The sequence below is a fragment of the Phycodurus eques genome, chromosome 5 (genome assembly GCF_024500275.1).
Source record: "Phycodurus eques isolate BA_2022a chromosome 5, UOR_Pequ_1.1, whole genome shotgun sequence".
Classification (NCBI taxonomy): domain Eukaryota; kingdom Metazoa; phylum Chordata; class Actinopteri; order Syngnathiformes; family Syngnathidae; genus Phycodurus; species Phycodurus eques.
Genome location: NC_084529.1, coordinates 29,533,865 through 29,552,610, shown reverse-complemented (window position 1 = coordinate 29,552,610; position 18,746 = coordinate 29,533,865). Strand labels below are relative to the sequence as shown.

General features: G+C 41.8%; 2 protein-coding genes across 6 annotated transcripts; both read right to left on the bottom strand.

The window, feature by feature from the left end:
* Positions 1–1,823: 1,823 nt before the first annotated feature.
* Positions 1,824–10,598, bottom strand: edc3 (enhancer of mRNA decapping 3 homolog (S. cerevisiae)). 5 transcript variants are annotated; one of them, XM_061676162.1, is made up of 7 exons: positions 10,553–10,598; positions 10,009–10,174; positions 7,628–7,845; positions 7,198–7,542; positions 6,958–7,111; positions 6,031–6,248; positions 1,824–5,404 (listed from the first exon to the last, which is right to left on the bottom strand). In XM_061676162.1, exons 2-7 carry the CDS (start codon positions 10,170–10,172, stop codon positions 5,070–5,072), a joined length of 1,434 nt encoding a protein of 477 aa, XP_061532146.1. In that variant the 5' UTR covers positions 10,173–10,174; positions 10,553–10,598; the 3' UTR covers positions 1,824–5,069. The 5 variants fall into 5 exon arrangements, with proteins under 5 accessions (XP_061532146.1, XP_061532147.1, XP_061532145.1 ...); XM_061676163.1 differs by having other exon boundaries at positions 10,009–10,195; positions 10,459–10,577; XM_061676161.1 differs by having other exon boundaries at positions 10,459–10,577.
* Positions 10,599–14,413: 3,815 nt separating this feature from the next.
* On the bottom strand, positions 14,414–15,857 carry LOC133402453 (synaptotagmin-5-like). The gene is made up of 3 exons (XM_061676159.1): positions 15,725–15,857; positions 14,700–14,839; positions 14,414–14,596 (listed from the first exon to the last, which is right to left on the bottom strand). Exons 1-3 carry the CDS (start codon positions 15,855–15,857, stop codon positions 14,414–14,416), a joined length of 456 nt encoding a protein of 151 aa, XP_061532143.1.
* Positions 15,858–18,746: the final 2,889 nt, after the last annotated feature.

The window sequence follows — 18,746 nt, the reverse complement described above, 5'->3', positions numbered from 1 at the left end:
TCATGTTAAACAGATACATGACCTATAAAAAAAATATTGTGGAGTGATTTTTTATTCATCCATTTTCTGAACTGCTTATCCTCACGAGGGTCACGGGTGTGATGGTGCCTATTTCAGCCTGAACTGGTTGGCAGCCAATCGGAGGGCACATATAGAAAAACAACCATTTGCACTCGCATTCACACCTATGGACAATTAAGAGTTTTAACATACCACGCATGTTTTTGGAATGTGGGAGGAAACCGGAGTACCCAAAGAAACATGCCAACTCCACACAGGGAACCCAGTTCCTCAGTACTGTGAGGGAGATGTGCTAACCAGTCGCCCACCGTGCCGGGATTTTTATAGGTGATATAGGTGGGAAAATGGAAATGAATTTAAAATGTGTCACAATTTCACAATATGAAAATGCATATAGGATACCATTATAGTGATATAGGTGATGAGCCACAATTAATTCATGATTTAACAAGGGGGAAATTACTTTCTCACACTTGGCCAGGTAACTTTGAATAGTTTTTTCTCTCTCTCCTAATCAATGAATTCACCATTTAAAAACAGCATTTTTAGTTCACTTGGGTTATATTTGTCTGACATATACATTTGGTTGATGATCTTAAACATTACAGTGGGGAAATTATTCAAAAATATACGAATTTGAGAATGGGGCCAATACTTCTTCACGGCACTGTACATTCTAATCTTTGTTCCATGACCGTCATTGTCTTTGTAGCGTTTCTCTTGGCTGCCCTGCTTTCACTTTGTGTGTTTCAATCAATCAATTTGTTTAACCTCTATGTGCTGCCATGGCAAACTAATCTTCAGGGTCTTCAGAATCAGTAGTGCTGCCCAAATTTAAACTGTATTAGCATTGGGACTGCTTATTCAACCCATCAAATTTCAAATTTAGCTGGCCACATCAACATCATCTCCCCCCCCCCCCTTCTCGGACTGGTTGGTATCAGCGAAACTTGTTTGGCTGGTAAAACTAGTCTGTAGTAATCTGTACACTTTACTGTATTACACTTAATAATCAACATCACTGGCATGATTTGTTTTGTGTCACGTTATCAGATAAATACAATATTGATTCTGAACACCTCCAGAGGACATACGTGGCACGCTGTTATATTGTATATTTTGTTTAGTATGGATGGTGGATTTGGACTCAAGGCCCAGGTACTAAATGCACAGCCCATAACTGTAAAATGCCATTGTTGATACCAAGTGAAGATGTTTATATATATATATATATATATATATATATATATATTGAACTCATCCATTCATTTTCTATAATGCCTTTCCTCATTAGACTCAGAGGGGAGCTGAAACCTGGACTCCAGCTGACTTTAGGAGAGGCAGGGTTTACCGTGGACTCGTTGCCAGCCAGTCGCAGGGCACATTTAGACAAAAAAAAGGAGGAGGCCGGTGTACCCGGAGACCAGATTCTAACCTCAAACTGTGAGGCAGGCATGCTAATCACTTTGTTCCCATACGGGCCTACATTAAAATCATTAAACTACTAAATGTGCACACACCTGCTATGGTGTAAGCGAGGTGACTAACCAGATCATTTGGTATTCATTTCACACCAGCAGTAAAATTACAGCAAAAAAATTATGATATAGGGTTTTTAAATGCATGCTCACATAAGGAGAATTGGCACATGAATGTATTCCATGACTGTTTACAGCCGTGCAACAGGCCAAATGTTATGTATAAGTTCTTGATTACAATTCTGTACTTTGGTAAAGAAAGTTGTACAAAAAACGTTTTTTTTTTTAAAAAAAAAAAAAGGCAAACATGTTTAATTCTTTCAGTCTGCAGGTGTTACACACTTTAGAAAACATGGGCAAAAAGTACACGGATAAGACTTAGTTGAAATGCAAACAATCTCTTCTAGACCAAAAAAAAAATATTAAAAGGTGATAGTCAAAGTGAAAAACAAACACGTACAGTACAAACATTTCTGAACAGCTTCAGCACATCTCGGCCAAAGAAAATGAGAAAGCCACAATTACAGCAGAATACTGGATGCGTGAGATTCACAGCTACACTGGCAAATCAAAGAAGAGTCATTCACAATGGTTCACAATCCTTAATGCTGGTCAATACATCATATTTGTAACAACATGCCCGAGGCTCTGGAATGCTGCAAAAATGAGATAAGAATGCTGACACAAATACAGTATTAAGCAAGTGCTTCCTAATCCTATGGTAATACACTTGGGTATTCTCTAAATTAAAAAGAACTCAAAATCATATCAAGGTAACTGAAAAAGTGTAAATATGTGAAGAATGGGCCATATTCTCCCGTTGGTGCACAAGTCTTTGTTTTTGTTTTTTTATACATGCCTGTCTTGGGCACTGTCAAGGTGCGCCAATTCTGTCATAATGACTTCTGACACACCCACTGTGGTACCGTGCAAATATGGGCACACAGACACAAAAGGAGTGACTCAGTGAAGTCTGTGACTCGAAGGAATTCCTGCATCGTGGAATTTTCCTGAGACGCACGAATGTCATAAATATTTGGAAAAAGTCACACTTCAAATGTGAAAATAAGTCCTGTAGTGGATATGAAGTCAATCGTCTCCAGTGAGACATGCACCGCTCAGGTTGCAGGCTACTTTGAAGGAGCATGTTTTTGTATTCTGTACTACTATTGTATTCTGCTAATTAAAGTAATTTAATCACAATACTGTTCTCATGATTGAACACGTTTGGAGCCGGCCAAGCAATAGAAAAAAAAAGTGAGCCAGCTGTTGTTGATCAGCTTTGCCCAGCAACTAGGCTAGCGCCACACACGAGGGAGTCACTTAAATGCAATTCACAACCGACAATGATATAGATAAAATAAAAACAAATGATTCAAAATGTAACTCACCATCTCGCCATTAAGATGACTGCAGTTTTTGTGAGGGGCGCTTTCAGGAAGAACTACAAGCCACAGCCGCAATACGGAAATGCTCCTCGCAGGTAGAAAAAAAATAAAGTCCGTTATTAAAGTATTCAGACCCCCTTAAAATTTTCACTCTGTTATATTGCAGCCATTTGCTAAAATCATTTAAGTAATTCTTTTCCTCATTAATCTACACGCATCACCCCATATTGACAGAAAAAAACTTTTTTTTGTAGATTTATTAAAAAAGAAAAACTGAAATATCACACAGCCATAAGTATTCAGACCCTTTGTAATCGAAGGAAAGATGAATGTGGCCAAGTACAGGGATACCCTGGATGAAAACCTTCTCCAGAGTGCTCAGGACCTCAGACTGGGCCAAAGTTTCACCTTCCAACAAGACAATGACCCGAGCACACAGCTAAAACAACGAAGGAGGAAAATATATACAAGGAGAACAACTCCGTCACTGTTGTTGAATTGAGCATCCCTGGAGAGACCTGAAAAAGGCTGTCCACCAACGTACACCATCCAACCTGACAGAAATAGAGAGGATCTGCAAGGAGGACTGGCAGAGGATCCCCAAATCCAGGTGTGAAAAACTTGTTGCATCATTCCCAAAAAGACTCATGGCTGTATTTGCTCAAAAGGTGTTTCTACTAAATACTGAGCAAAGGGTCTGAATACTTATGGCTGTGTGATATATCAGTACTTCTTTTTTAATAAATCTGCAAAAATGTCAACAATTCAGTTTTTTTTCCTGTCAATATTGGGTGTTGTGTGTACGTCGAGGACAAAAATGAACTTAAATGATTTTAGGAAATGGCTGCAATATAATAAGAGTGAAAAATTTAAGGGGGTCTGAATACTTTATCTGAGAGAGAGAGAGAGAGAGAGAGAGAGAGAGAGAGAGAGCGAGAGAGAGCGCGCTGATGGGGGCAGTAGACACCTGAGAGAGAGACCGACCTCAGCCATTGTTGTAATGTGGCAGGGACACATTATGATGGTGGGGCAGTCTGTGAGCATATATGGGCCAGGTGTCTACCGCCCCCATCAGCACGAGTCATCCACCGCGCCAGGTGGGCCATCAGAGCACCGAAGCAGTTAACTGAAAGTGCAATCAGCGTTAGACTTACTACTGCCTCTGGAGTGCAATTGAGGAAGGAAACCCTCTTCAGTCATTGGGAGAACACACGCTTTGCTCGATATGAGAGGGAATGCCCACACTTCAGGGTTACTCCACCAAGTGTGCGTAAATGGCAAGAAGGTGGGGAAATTACCAAAGTGGACAGCGGAATGACCGTAGGCACACGGGAGAATATGCCCCAATGCGTTTCAACAAATTGAGTCGTGCACAAACAAATATGGTCCCATTATAGAATGAGCCTTTTTCCCTGTCCTCTGACAAGGCTCCAGCGCAAACACAAACCAGTAAGGTGTCCTCTTCAAACCTGAATTCTGTTTCACAGCATATGCTCAACTCTGACTTCAAATTCACTATTAGTAACACAGGAAGCAATACCCCTAATACCCATCAAACATCTTCAAAATGGGTTGTATCTTTCATTTTTGTGTCATCCATCCATAAATGCAACACAGATTTTTTGTTCTTCAACTTTTGAACATACGTTTTGTACGTTTTAGTTATTTATCAAGAAAGTTTTACATGTATTACTTTTAGTTATTCATCAAGAAATTATTATCCTTGTAAATCAGTAGCTACCAGTTTCTTTAAAGTTATTTCTGTGGACTAAAATGTAAGAAATATTGTTAAATCACTCGATGGCTTTGGATGGCATTTATATAACTATGTTCAAGTCGAAGATTGTCCAACAAAACTTAACATTACAATATATGAACAAGAGATTTTCAAATAAGCTCTTCATCCACGTATTACATAGATACAATAGTATCTACATAATTAGTGCAGCCTCTCATAATAACCTCAAATTGAAAGCTGTTTGCGCTTCAATCTAAACAAGCATGTAGTCTTGAACAATTAATGCAACTAAACAATGGTCCTCCAGAATGAGAGTGAGGTCACATTCATTCATATTGAAAAGTCAGTAGCTGTATGGATAAACCACACAACATTTGAGGCTCAGGAATATAAAGCTCTCATAATGTCCAGGATGGTTAAAGCTTCTATGAGTGATCCGTCCCATTATGCTGAGTGCAGCGGGATGACAAATTTGCACCCAAAAGGAGAAAGATACTTGATGCCCACTTCCTGAAACACCTGGCGGGGAATACCTATGTCACACAGGTAAACCCTGCCAGCCCCCTCTGCGAGAGGAAGGGGGAGGCAAAGGGAGAGGGACCACTTGGCCTCCACTGCCAGTCCCTGTCCAGTAACAGGAGGATCTAAACTGAGCACCGGCGCCCGGTTCTGGTTAGCCCAGTCTGCAGCTGCTCGGTACCAAGGCTGATCCATCAGGAATGTGTTCTCATGGCAGTCAAGGCAGTTGATGATTAGATCCACAGGGGTATCTGGCAGGTCTGTGCAATCAGACAACAAGATATCATGGCATCTGAAACAACGTTTGGCAACAGTGAACCCCAGTTTATCCTGGGGGGATACCCTCCCGCAAAAGGTGAACTCCCCTGATATTGAGAGACCATATAAAAACATTATTAATAGGTTTTACCCATTCCACACTCTTATTAAAACACACCTAAACTTAAAACACATTTTAATCACAAAAATCCAAGTATAAAGTGTATAGAAAATACTGTACATACAGTATAGTAGTATCTGTGTACATGCATGTGCCTTTAAGAGCCAAGACCTAGTGGGGTGGAATGTGACATCAGCAAATCAGCATTTGAGTGTCTGGGCGTGAGCTGTGGCCAACAGCAGCTCCTGCATGGATGTTGTCATTGCAATTGTGTTTTACTGTTCTCCCAGCTTTCAATAAACGGCTTAAAAGTGCTTTGGCAAATGTGGCTCTCCTTTCCCACATACGAGGGCATTATAGTAAGCATACTGTAAAAGCCCATAAATTGTCACAACGTAGCGGGGCCGTGGACGACGAACCCCGATACGGCATGCGAACCAATTCCACCAGTCAGCATTGTAGGTATACACAGTAAGGTCATACTTCCAAAGTATTAAATATGCTCACCTTTGATGTTTGACACTATCTTGCCGCCAGTCTTATTAAACAGAGTGAGCTCGCTGGTGACAGAGTCGAGCATCTTGACAAAGTTCGGAAGGAACAGGATGACCTCAACTTCGTGATTGGCCAGGTGACGACCACAGCTGATGCCCTGAGCCCCTTGCACATGCGGCCCACACAGCAGTGCTACTGTGGGACGCTGGTGAAGATTCTTTGGCGTGAATCTGAAAGAGCAGTAATTAAAACCAAGATTATACCGGTACTCCCTGATTATGTGTTGAGTTACACCAGCACCAAGCTCAGGTCCACATGCATGCTATCAAGTCTGTATTTTTCTTTTAAGCTCCCATTCTTTTCTCCTCCTCATGCTTCCTCCTTTCTCACCGTTGTGTGCAGGCACTCACCACCAACAACTACGTGCTATGAAGAGGCCAATGTCAGGGAAGTTTCTTGTGTTGCATTGCTTAAGGCCGACTAATTGCAGTTATTTTCCTTCTCCCTATATATAAAATGTGCTGCCTCGATTTTTTTTATTGATTTTTTTTGTAATAAATAAATAAATAATATACACCAATAATTACTGTAAGTACTCATACAGTAGTTGGGCAGGGTGAGTCATGCTGGACGCCCAAGTGTGTCACTGGGTGACCTTTTGAACACGCCCCAGCCAAAAAAAGTTAGGAAAACTGAAATGGTGAAAAACAGTTTAACGCTCCATCTCCACAGTTCAGTACTACATCGTTCTTAGTCTATTATCTTCAAACATGCATAATGTACTTGGAAACAAATGTGTGAATTCAATTTATAGGGTCTTTAACGGTTGTTGGTCAACGTCTTTAGAAGTTCCAATATAAATGTAACACAACACATAAGTGAGCAGCCTTCCTATAATATTGCTTTCCATTACTGCTGCATCGATTTGCTTTTGCTTACCTGTTAGGCCCACCAAGCAGTGTGAGCGCCATCTGACTCGCACACACGCCAGTCATCTCAACTCGCCGCTCGAACGTGAGGCCATATCGCTCTGCGACTGATAGCAGACGCTTGTGCAGTTCATAAGCTATACTAGGTACAACCAGTCCAGAGTCTATATGGGGGGAAAAAAGCAAGGATTTAATCAACTGTTTTCCACATTATGCCTTCTTTCATGCTGTGGTATCCTGAGAAATGTACCAGTGCAGTATTCTTTGGGTCCAGGCTGTGGTACTGTTATCTGTCTGTACACTATAGGTTTGCCCTCAATAATGTTCTCGTCGTGGCGGTACCGCGAGGGAGTCTGCTCGTGAGGGGTACCCCGTGACCTTGCCCCATTACGACGCTCTGACGTGTCAATCTCTGAAAAAACAGCTGCTTTGTCGAAAAGGGCCAAGTTTCCTTCAAAATCAAAGTCCGTATCCAAGCCGTCGTCCATGGCGTCCCCGAAGCACTCATCGTCCCTTTGCTTCATCTGGCTACTCCCGTTTTTCAACCCATTCTTTTTGGGGGTGGCTTGATTTGCACCTCGACTGCTTGACGACCCTGCAACAGTGAGCATATATAGTAGATCTTACGTTCAGAATGTCAACAAACAATAAAGTTAGAATTTTGGACAGTCCACAATTACAGGAGTTGTGTCTTCGCCTGAAGCCCTTAGGGACATCCAGATGGCGGTCTCCATAGCTTTTGGAGCAGTGCTGCAGAGAGTTGACTATCTCTACTGTCCGAAGATCACCTTTTGGTACTGCAACCGGAGTACTGCTTGTATTAGTCGACGCTGAAGAGTTGTTCTGAGCATTTCCAACTCTGATTTCTAAGATCTTGAGGTCCTTTATGTCAATGGCACTGCAAGAGAAAGTCAACAGATTTGTAGATTACACTTCTCCAACACTGTAAGCATTGGCACCTTTTCCATAGTACTGGATTTAAGAACGAAATACCACCCCAAAAATAGACATAGTAGTAATTTTAGGCTTGTTTTCTGATGACATAAGAGTTTCAGCCAGATTTTGAGCCACCCACATTTTGGTTTGAAATTAAATGTCAGGCTGTTATGTCAGCAGCGGCAGCACCTCATTAAACTACTATTTGTTCTGCAGTGTAATTTTCACCGATATTGAAATTTTGTATTTTTATTTTTTAAAAAGACAATAAGAGGTGAAAATACCGAGGTCAGATAAATTTGAGTAGGCTTGTTTTGTTAAAATTGATAGCTGTAATGCATTATTGCAGAAGGAAGGCAGCGCATAAGGAAAGTGCGTGCACATTTATTTCTGCCTATAAACATTTGTCGACTCAATGTTGTATTGATTGCATCTAAATTACCGATTTTGTAGCATATTAAATATGTGACTGAACATAATTTCGGGGTGCTGTTGTGTTGATGTGAGTCTGCAAATGGTATAGGATAGCAATATCGATATATTACAATGCATTATATTTTAATATTTAGACTTTACGTCGCTCCGATCGGTGTTATCGGTATCGGCCGATAATTAGCATTTTATGCTGATCTGCTTTAATGTCATTATTCGCCGATCCGATCAGTGACGTCATTGATTGGCTCCGCAAAAGACATTTACTCTGCGCTGCCGCGTGCACAGTATATTTGAATCCAAAAGCGAGTTTATTTTTAACCTTGTCTTTTGACGTAGTATTGGAAATATCTGACGGACAAGTTCTTTATGTAAAAAAATTAAAATACAAATTTAAAAAACATGTCGGCGGTGTGGAACAGACAACACGTCTGAGACAGATAACACGTAATGCCTGGATCAAACTACAAGACAAATTTGCTCTTTCACGATTGCACTGTCAGGCTACTGCAATAAAATATTGTATTCCGATAACACTGCATCCCGTTTTTTCCGATCATTGAGCTTTAACCTTGTCAACTTAAATGCGACCGGATACCCGCGTTACCGTGGTGACGACAACAAGAGTGGATCGCGCCGACTATATTATGAGGACAAAATGGGGGAAAACGTGTTGGTGCTCAGGACAGGAGAGGACATTCGTTTAAGGCTTGCTTGAGGTATGTTCCCGTACTTTGAATAAGATACGGCTCACAAGCACTCAACAAAAACGTTATGCAGCCTAGAAAGCTCGTGCTAGCACGAACGGTTGTATGCCTTCATTCGGTCGAATCATGCTCTAATGTTTCGGTGTGGGTGAAGTAATTTAATTAAAAATAAAGTAATTTAATTACAGTAAGTTATTTCTGTCATGTTTTTAATGTTGGTTTGACCTGACTGACCAGACTGGACGATCTCATTAGAGCAGTGATTTCCAACCTTTATGGAACCAAGGAGCATATTTTACAATTGAAAAATCTCACGGCACACCAACAAACAAAAATGTCACAAAAAGTGGATACATTAATTACTGTATTTACTTCCTGCCATCTAATAGAAGACCATGCATTTGTTCTGTCTGTCACTATGCCTCACTGGCATAAATAGAGGAACAAAGATACAAATGAACAGGTCATTTAAATAGACAAATTCCTCCATCATGTGATTGGATCGGTTTTCGATTTTTTTAATTCGCTGATCGGCCCCAAAAATCCTGATCGTGTAAAGCCTATTAATATTATTATTATACCTTTGTATAGTACCAACTTGAACAAAACGGTGTTTAGAAACTCAAACAAGATGTTTTGTTATTTTTCTTATTTTCTGAAAAGTTGTAATTTTGGAGGTGGGGGGATTCCTCCCGACAGCAACGACCAATAAATTATGAGCAATTACTGCCGCTTTATAGTGTAGTACATTCCTTTGTCCACACCGCTGTTGATGTCACACCAAGACATGGTGGTGTATCATGTTTTCAGAGACTTTTTTTTCTTTTAAACAAAATGCCTTTATTCTTCTTAACTTATATAAAAGTGGGTCACGATTCTGTCGCAGGGTAAATACGGGTCCCAGGGTTGTAATTGTTGAGAACCACTGACATTACTGGTCCTTTAAATCAAACCACTGACACAATAATAGTCGTCACAAGCGTTACCTGAATGTAACTTCTGAAACTGGGCACTTGACTCCGTTGTGGAAAGGTTGCCTGAGCGAAATGGTTTGACAGGACTGGTCCACTGATGATACCTCTCCTTGATAGACTCCCAGTGTTGGTCCACAGTTGATTGACACCAAACTACCCAGCCAATCCGCAGCCATGTCTGTCAAAAATCACGTGTAACCTTTTTTTTTTTTTTTTTTAATGGCATAAGGAAGACTAATAAGGTTGACCAGTGCTGCAAAACATTGTAATTCGAAACGAGGGATTCAACTGAAATGAAACAAATGTTTCATGTCTTACACATCGACATGAGAAATCAGAATTGCTAAGCTGCTAGCAGCTAACATTAGCTCCAGCTACTGTGTTTCTCATTAGGCGGCGCAGTGTCTACCGTGACCACACCACACCAACCGCTTATCCGTATCATAGACTTAAGTACCGTACCTTTTTAAATGTACAAAAACGGGTCCCTTGTCAAGAAAACACACGAATAATAAAATGCAAAGTGTTTCTAGTAAGTTTTCAACTGTTAGCTTACTGTGCTTGCCGAATGGCCCGATAAAGCTGCTGCTAGCATCTGTGTGAGTACTTCCGGCTTCCGGGGTGATGATAATATATCAAAATAAAGTGTACAAATTCCCCTATATAATAACAGATCAAAATATAACAAGTTCATTTTTTAAATCATGATTAGGGTCATTGTGATTTTGATATTAAGATACTGTTATTGTTTTGTTTTGCGATGGACATTGAAACTATTTTATCGTTTGTTTCTTGGTTAATTAAAATGTGTTTTCATTTCTTGTATATTTTTATTTATTTCTCTAATTTAATAAGAAAATGAAAACATATTACTATAACAAGAAATGACATCTGCATTTAACAATTTATATTAATTAATTAATTATATATATATATATATATATATTATAATATATTATATACTTATTTATAGCAAATGGCTGCAATATAACAAAGAGTGAAAAATTAAAGGGGTCTGAATATTTTCCATACCCACTGAATTTAGAGTTGAGATTTAGGTGTAACATTTGATATTTGGGGTGAACTCTGACATTTTCTAATATAAAAGTTTGTTTACTGAAATATTTTATTTTATTTGTATTTGTTTTAGTATATATTATAAAGTTAGAAAAGTCAACTAAGACAATGACATCCTGGACGATTTTAAGGTCATGGCCAGACGCCTCTTGTAGGTGCCAAGTCGTGGATGTGTCTGGAGGGGGAAAGAACACATTTGTTCACCCCAAATGCAGTTCAACTGCAGGAAACTTTGACTTTCTGACAAATAATCATGTTGTTCCTTTACAAGGGTCATGCAGCTGGAAAAGGATCTGCTGCAGATGTGATCCTCTTTTGATAGAAGAGGCCATGATCAGTTTGTCTCTTCTGAGGAAAGTCCCTGATCCAAAAACAAAGACAAACAGGTATGTAAGATTTCGGTATGTTGCAAATAGACTTGCGTTCCACACGTGTATGAAAGTATTTGTAAACTTCAATATGACCAGGAGAATCTGGTCATATCATGTTTGAATCTGTGAAATCAAAAGAAAAGAGACAGGAGGATGGCTTGAAGGTACGGTGCTTTACTAAATGTTTGATACTGTTTTTCATGCATTTCTGTGAGCTACAGCCACAGGGGACAGCGTTGGCTCAATCAGAGCAATTGAATAAGCGCCTCAGTCGCATTCGTGAAGCAGCACTCGGAAGTGCAAGAACAGCTGAGTGAAGCCACCAACAAGATCAGCCAAGCATATCTGGTCGCTACCGTCTTCCCTTGTTATGTAACAAATTTATAACAAATGGACTGTCATTTAAGACAAACTATATCCTTCATTTTTGTTCAGGATAAAGCTTCGTTATCCACTCAAGTGCCGAAGTTGGAGGACACCGTGAAAGAGCTTGAAGTCTTGCTATCTGAAGCACTTTCTCACAAAGAGCGCTTGATCCAGGTGCCACTACAGATCTACGGTGAATATATTCATCCCAATTATAAGAGGGTGTGCACACTTATGCCACCACACTATTTATTTTGTTTATTTTGACTTCCCCTCTTGAATGGATTAAAAAAAAAAATCAATCAATGGAGTTGTACAGGTTATAGGTCACATTAATAGTGGAAAAAGGTTTTCGATTTCATAACACAAAATCCTGGCATTTGAACAGGGGTGTGTAGACTTTTTATATCCTCTGTACAATCTATATGAGATACTTTCTATTGTACCCTTTCAATTTTGTGTTAAGTGTCACCTGCAAATTTGCAATTGTATTGCTAATAGTCACTGTTTGTGTTGTTCCTATTCAGATAGTCGTTGACAGGAGGAGCCTGCATGAGGGCCCAGTTTTGATGCCAGTCTAATGAGGAAGATGACGAAAATGTGGAGCCTGCTGAGGATGCGCCCATTTGAGACAAACCTCTATAACAAGGTTCACAAGGTAAGGTTTTTTTCCCTTCTCAGTGTAGGAATGTAATGTCCGCTTATAACCTTTTACCATGAACACACTCTAGTTGCCCACATTACTGTCCACAATCCCGACTGAATGACTAAAATATTAACATATTGTAAATCCCTGGCCTCAAATTACGCTTGATTATTCACCTTAACTGACTGCAAGTGAGGATATTGAATCCATTCTGCGTGAGCATCTGTAACAGATTCAAGTTAATATCATTAATGGTATAATCGCAGCACACAGATGATACCATGAGGAACAGCCACCGGTCATCCATTATGCTCTATACATACTGTATTTGCAGTAATCCCAGCTCCGGCATTAATTAACAGGGCTCACAGTACATTTGCAAGGGCGTCTGCATCAACACACGTTCTATAATCTCAAAAATGAACCTCTCTGCTGTATAACTAATCCGATTGGAAGCTGATGAGGAAAACTGCAGGAACACATCTGAAGTGGGGCTCAGTAGCAGTCGTCAGGCAGAGCCAGCAAGGCCTTCTCTGCTGGCCTAAACAATATCAGAAGCACTGACAATGATTTACAACCTAGATTGAAGGTTCTATTTGTTCCATGAAATTATATAAATGAATTGTGTACGGCGGGAGGGTGTACCCCGCCTCCCGCCCGAGGCGAATGGAAAATGGATGGATGGATGTCCTAAATGTAGATTTGGACTTAGTGGCGGTTTGTTGTCATACGAAATTCCTCGTGTGTCTTGTAACATACTTGGCCGATAAAGCTGCTTCTGATTCCGATTTCTAGACTGCCAAAGCTGCATGATGTCAGTTCAAATTTACAAACTCTAGCTGGGATAGGCTCCAGCAGCCCGCGACCCTAGTGAGGATAAGCGGTAAGGAAAATGGATGGCTGGATGACTTCCCAACAGTGTATTGTTCACTAGTGCTAACCAATAGTCCACCTTATTGGCCAACATGAAATAAAATGTCATTAAAAATATTCCCCTTGTAAAGATTCCAGAAATGTCCCACACGTTTGCAGCCCAACTCAGCAAGTGACAAGTGAACGTATACGTGCCTGGAGCAGGGCGGTGAACAGACCAACAACATTTGGGGATTTTCAGGAACTTCATTTATTCCGGTTTATACTTCACATCCTGACATGTACAGTAGCAGGTGAACGCTTTGACACACTTTCTCATGCTGTTGGCACTGTAGCTGTACAGTTAAATGCAAATGGAGCTTGAAGACGAGCAAGATTCAATTTCATTGTGGTTGACTATTTATGATTCTATGTATGCAGAGCACCTCATGCTAATGTGCTTGTTGTGATAATCTCACACAACCAATACGAGGGGCCTGTCTTTAAAAATAACCATGACAAAAGATTGAACTACCAAAAGGTAAAATACACTACAGTAGACTTTCGATAAAATTGTCAGCATCGTGTTAAGTACACAGTGGATATAAAAACTGTGACTGGCTGGCGACCAGTTCAGGGTGTACCCCATCTCTCGCACGAAGATAGCTGGGATCGGACCTTAGTGAGAATAAGCGGAACGGAACCATTCACATTCACACACCTATGGGCGATTTAGAGTCTTCAGTCAAGCTACCACGAATGTTTTTGGGATGCGGGAGGAAACCGGAGTACCTGGATCATACCATAATTGTTATAGTTAGCGCTTTTCAATACGTGACACAAAAAAAGAGAAAAATTCAACTTGTTATCTGTTTGAAGTTATTGTTTGATTTAATTCAGTTTTGATAGTTGCCTGATTACTTTGGACATGCAATTTCTTAATTTTCATAACATTAGCAAAGGCAGTTTGTTCTTATTGCATTTGCTGTGTTTTGAAATGCACAAAGACACATTTTGACACCTCAAAATAAGGCTAGTCATTTTAAAGTTGCCGTCACTTCACGGCCAAAAGTGACCTATCAGAATTTGACATATTGGATGGGGATCATATACAGTACATATTGCTCAGTTGGGTATGTTTCTCCGAAGGTTCTGGTTGAACTGTGTGCCAGCGCGACCGCTCCCCTTGCAGACTGCACGTGTCCCTCCAGTGAGCACGTCCCACATCTGCGGCCTCAGCACCGATGAGGACTCGACCGAGGACTTTGCATTGTGATCGCGCGTGACTCTGCCATGTGGGAAAGGAGGAGGTTGAGCTCCTTCGAATGCAAAGGATGATAAAAGACTCATAAGACTAACTCTATTTAAACTGTTGTGACTATAAACTCCACCGTGAGTGGTAAATGACTGATGTTTCCTGGAGGGAGGTCAAACAGGAAGTAGGAGTTCCACACAGCAAACGAGGCTCCTTTTGTTTCTCTGCTGCTGATCACAAGCCCGTCGTGATGCAGCTTGATCACCACTTGGTAGTCTGTACGCAAACACTGATAGTCAATGATGTGGGAGTAATAACGCAATAACAGATGCTCTCACTGTTGGTGGTCATGCAACAGACTTTGATATACTGTATCCACCTGGATGATATATCCACATGGAACAATGCCCGCAAAAATTGAAATGTTCCACTGAACATCGTACGTATTGTATTAAGCATATGTTATACTCTTAGAAAAGTATATTGGTCCAGCTCCCAGAGTTATTTCTAAATGAATTCCAAGAAGCAATGCAGATGCAAACAGCAAATTATGTGTGCTTCCTGACAGGGCGGGCAATGAAAGGGTGGACACTTTGAAGTTGCGGATATCGGCTGCTCACTCATTGCTTTTGCGTGTGACGTGATGAGCTTCCAAATGAACGTTCTCCCCATGTTTTCCACCCCAGTTAATACACTGTAACACGTCATACAAAGTAGAGTCACACAATGCGTTCTGTTTTGTTGTGTAGCTACCACGCAATTCTGACCTCCTCCGGTCAGAATTACGTGGTATCCTGCTCATGAAATTGAGATTATAATGGCTGCCCACTGCCATGAGCATAAAGCCCAGACATGCTCATGCAAATAAAGATTAGAGGTACACTGAAGATGGAAACACTTCCCTATGAGGATTGTGACTAGTAAAGGATTAGACCCCAATGTCATTTCAAAAGGGATGATCTCCCGCTTCATTCCGGTCCTGTAAAACATCCCATAATCCCCTTAACATTAAACGCAACAGGGGAAAATAACAGGGGAAATATTTGACCTCCCCCCCCTGCAAGGTGATCTGTCCCCGCAGTTTACATAATATCTGAACGCATGGTGTCAGGGGGACACGAGGTTGCAAATTCAAGTGGCCAGATTTAACTCCGGTTCTACCTGGTGCGGTCGACGTACGGACGAGCATCTCCAGGTTGTCGGCCCTCAGGACGGCCACCTTGATCCGATGTGTGCGAGGGTTATAGCGCAGCAGAATGAAGATCTTTGGAGGACAGCTAAGCCCCTTAGGCATCTGTACATCCTGGTGGCTCACACTCTGCAGTAAAGGGCACAAGTTCAGAAAGAGAAGAAAATGTACTTGCTCTTGTTTCGTGTGTTTGTGTTCATTTGATATCCAGCTAGGCCACGGAATAGTCCATGTACTAGGAGGTGCTTTGTCCTTACTAGTGCGACGTTCAGCGCAATAGTAGAACAACTTAGGTGCGCTAGTAAAATGACGATGTCTACCTAGTGATTTTTCTTTCCACGACTGTATGACGCTGTAACATTCTGCATTGTTTGAACAGTTATTTCAACTGATCCTTTCGCATACTACTCATAGGGAGCCCGCATATCACTCGTATCACAATTTAAGAACCACTGAACTAGTGCACATTTTTGCCTCGCCATAGTAACATGTACAGTGGTGCCTTGAGATAGGATTTTAATTTGTTTGGTGACCAGGCCGGTACCCATATCAAAACACCTGTATGTCCAATGATATTTCCCCATTGAAATAAACGGAACACAATGAATGCTTCAAACTCCCTCCCCGAAAAATGTTTTGTTTTCTGAATGCTTTTTCTTTTCATCGTAAAAATTGCACTCAACACTATTGTACTGTATAAAACACACAACGCTAACATTTTCCCTCCTCATAACCTGCTAACATGGAAAAGGCGAACACAGAACACGACTGTACCTAACGTATTGTCTTTTGTTGTTCTTCTGTGGGGTCGATTGGCCTTTGGCAAAGCAGCTCAATGGTGCATTACCGCCACCACCTGATATCGTCCTGCCACTGCAAGGAAACCAATGTCAATTGATGGTGGCCGGATGTTGTCACATTGGCTGGCGCTAGCTAGTGGTATGGGTGTGAAGCACACTCGTACTTCAAAATGTGCTCGTCTCAAGACAAAAAAATCCACTAAGCGACGTCTCGTAGCAAAAAAAATAAATCAATAACAGAAACTTGGAAGTCAAGGGATTCATACTCATATCTTAAGACACCGCTGTAGTTGACCCACTATAGTGTGCCCTCGTCGTTCTACGAGATGTTCCTCCTGGCTAAGAACTGTGAGATGCTCAGGTCATTGTGAGCAGCCACGTGTCGCCCTGTCACAACTCTTCTCGCGCAATGAACAAAGAAAACGACGCAGGTTCTCTTTGTCAATGTACTGGTTGATCGTCTGACCCACATTAAAGGTAAAAACTCTTAGTTTTTACCTTTAAAAAAAAAAAAGCAGCACACCCAGCGCGGTGCCTGTCAGTCCGTGTTCATCCTGTGTGTACACAGCTATTCTTAGGGTGCACCTTTGCAGCTCCTCTGCAGAGCTCACACTTAAAACCACGACCCGGCTGAGGCCGCCCTGGATGGTCGCTTGTACTAAACAGGGGTGGAGAGGCGGAAGGCAGGCCTGCGTCGACACATCATCCAGCCTGTCAGATGACCCTGTGAGCCTGAGGACTGCGATTGTCAGGGTTCGTCTCTCTGGGGAAAAGAGCAATGTAAACTTGAGGTGGGGCGTCGCTGGTATTGATGATTTGCAGCTGGCACCGGAGCCGTAATCCATCGAAACCAACGGGATCGGTTCCTCGGCCGTGCTCGGAGAGTGTCTGCCCAGCCTACTGTGCTCCTGGTATGAAATACTATTGCCAGTCACAGTGCAGCGTCTCTGCAGAGCCTTGGATAGCAGTTTGGGAAAAGTAGGCAGGGAAGCATGGCTGGTATCTTTGGGTTTATAAAGAGGTGGATTGCTGAGGCGGCGCAGTGAAAAAAATGTCTTCGGCTGCTCCTTCCGCTCAGATGCAGAGCGGGCTTCGTTAGAGAAGGACCAGGAGGTAAAATCCCTCTCAAAAGGGGCGGGGCTGGTGAACGTGGACGGGTAGTCTAGCGTATCTCCGTCCAGCTCGTCGTATTGAAGCCTGGATGACGACGAGGGCGCTCCCGAGGAGCCCAGGCAATGCTCTACGGTCACAGGCTCAGTTGAGGTCACACTTTCTATGCCTTCATCAGGCCAAATACGACTCCGCCACCAGCACAGAACACATCCCAGCAGCAAGCACAGACCGAAAGTGATCAGTCCAACCAGAAGGAGAAAATGTTTTAGGACAAATGCCTGCCGATTCTGATGAAAAGTTCTTGGCTTTACCTTCCAGTTGTTTGGTGAAGAGCACCTGCACAAGCAGCCAGAAGAAGAGGATGGCCACGATGACCTCGATCATACCCTTGCAGCAAAAGAGCACCACAGACTGCCACATAGGCTGGCCTGGATACTCCTCGTCGGGATGAGCCATCTTGCCAGAGGGCGCGCACCGCCGAACTTGCAGTCCCACCGAAGCAAATAATTTGTATTCATAAATTGATTCCTTGCGTTTTCCATAAAGTCATAGTTTGGGGAAGGCACCGAAACGTCCTCAGCTTCGGCTTCCAACAGCTCCTGTCAAAGTATCTTGATTGCTTGAGCCAACATGACAGCTTTCTGCAAAAATGTAGATAATCGAAGCAAAACAAAGTCGGCTATCCCAATACTAAATACTGTATATAGGATTTTCTCATGGGGATTGCAGGTTCTTCCTTGGTTAATAAAAGCATATTTAAAACCAAGATTATTGTAGTTGCTCCCGACAAAAGTAGAACAGTGAGTCCAGTCCCTCGTCTAGAGTGGGTATGCCAGTTTTATTGCTATCCAGAGGGTGGGGTCTATGGGCGGTGATCTCCATCTCATAATGCCTCTCATGGTCTCTGTATGCTTCCTCCCTCGTCAACACTGTACCAGCTGTCGATCCAGCAGCATCGCCGCGTAATAACAATAAATCCCACAATCCATCCCCGCGACCTCGTCCCTGCCGTCCATAAAATCTTAGCTGCACTTCATGGTTTCTCTGTTATCTGCCATGTATTACGACAGTGCCTTTAGAT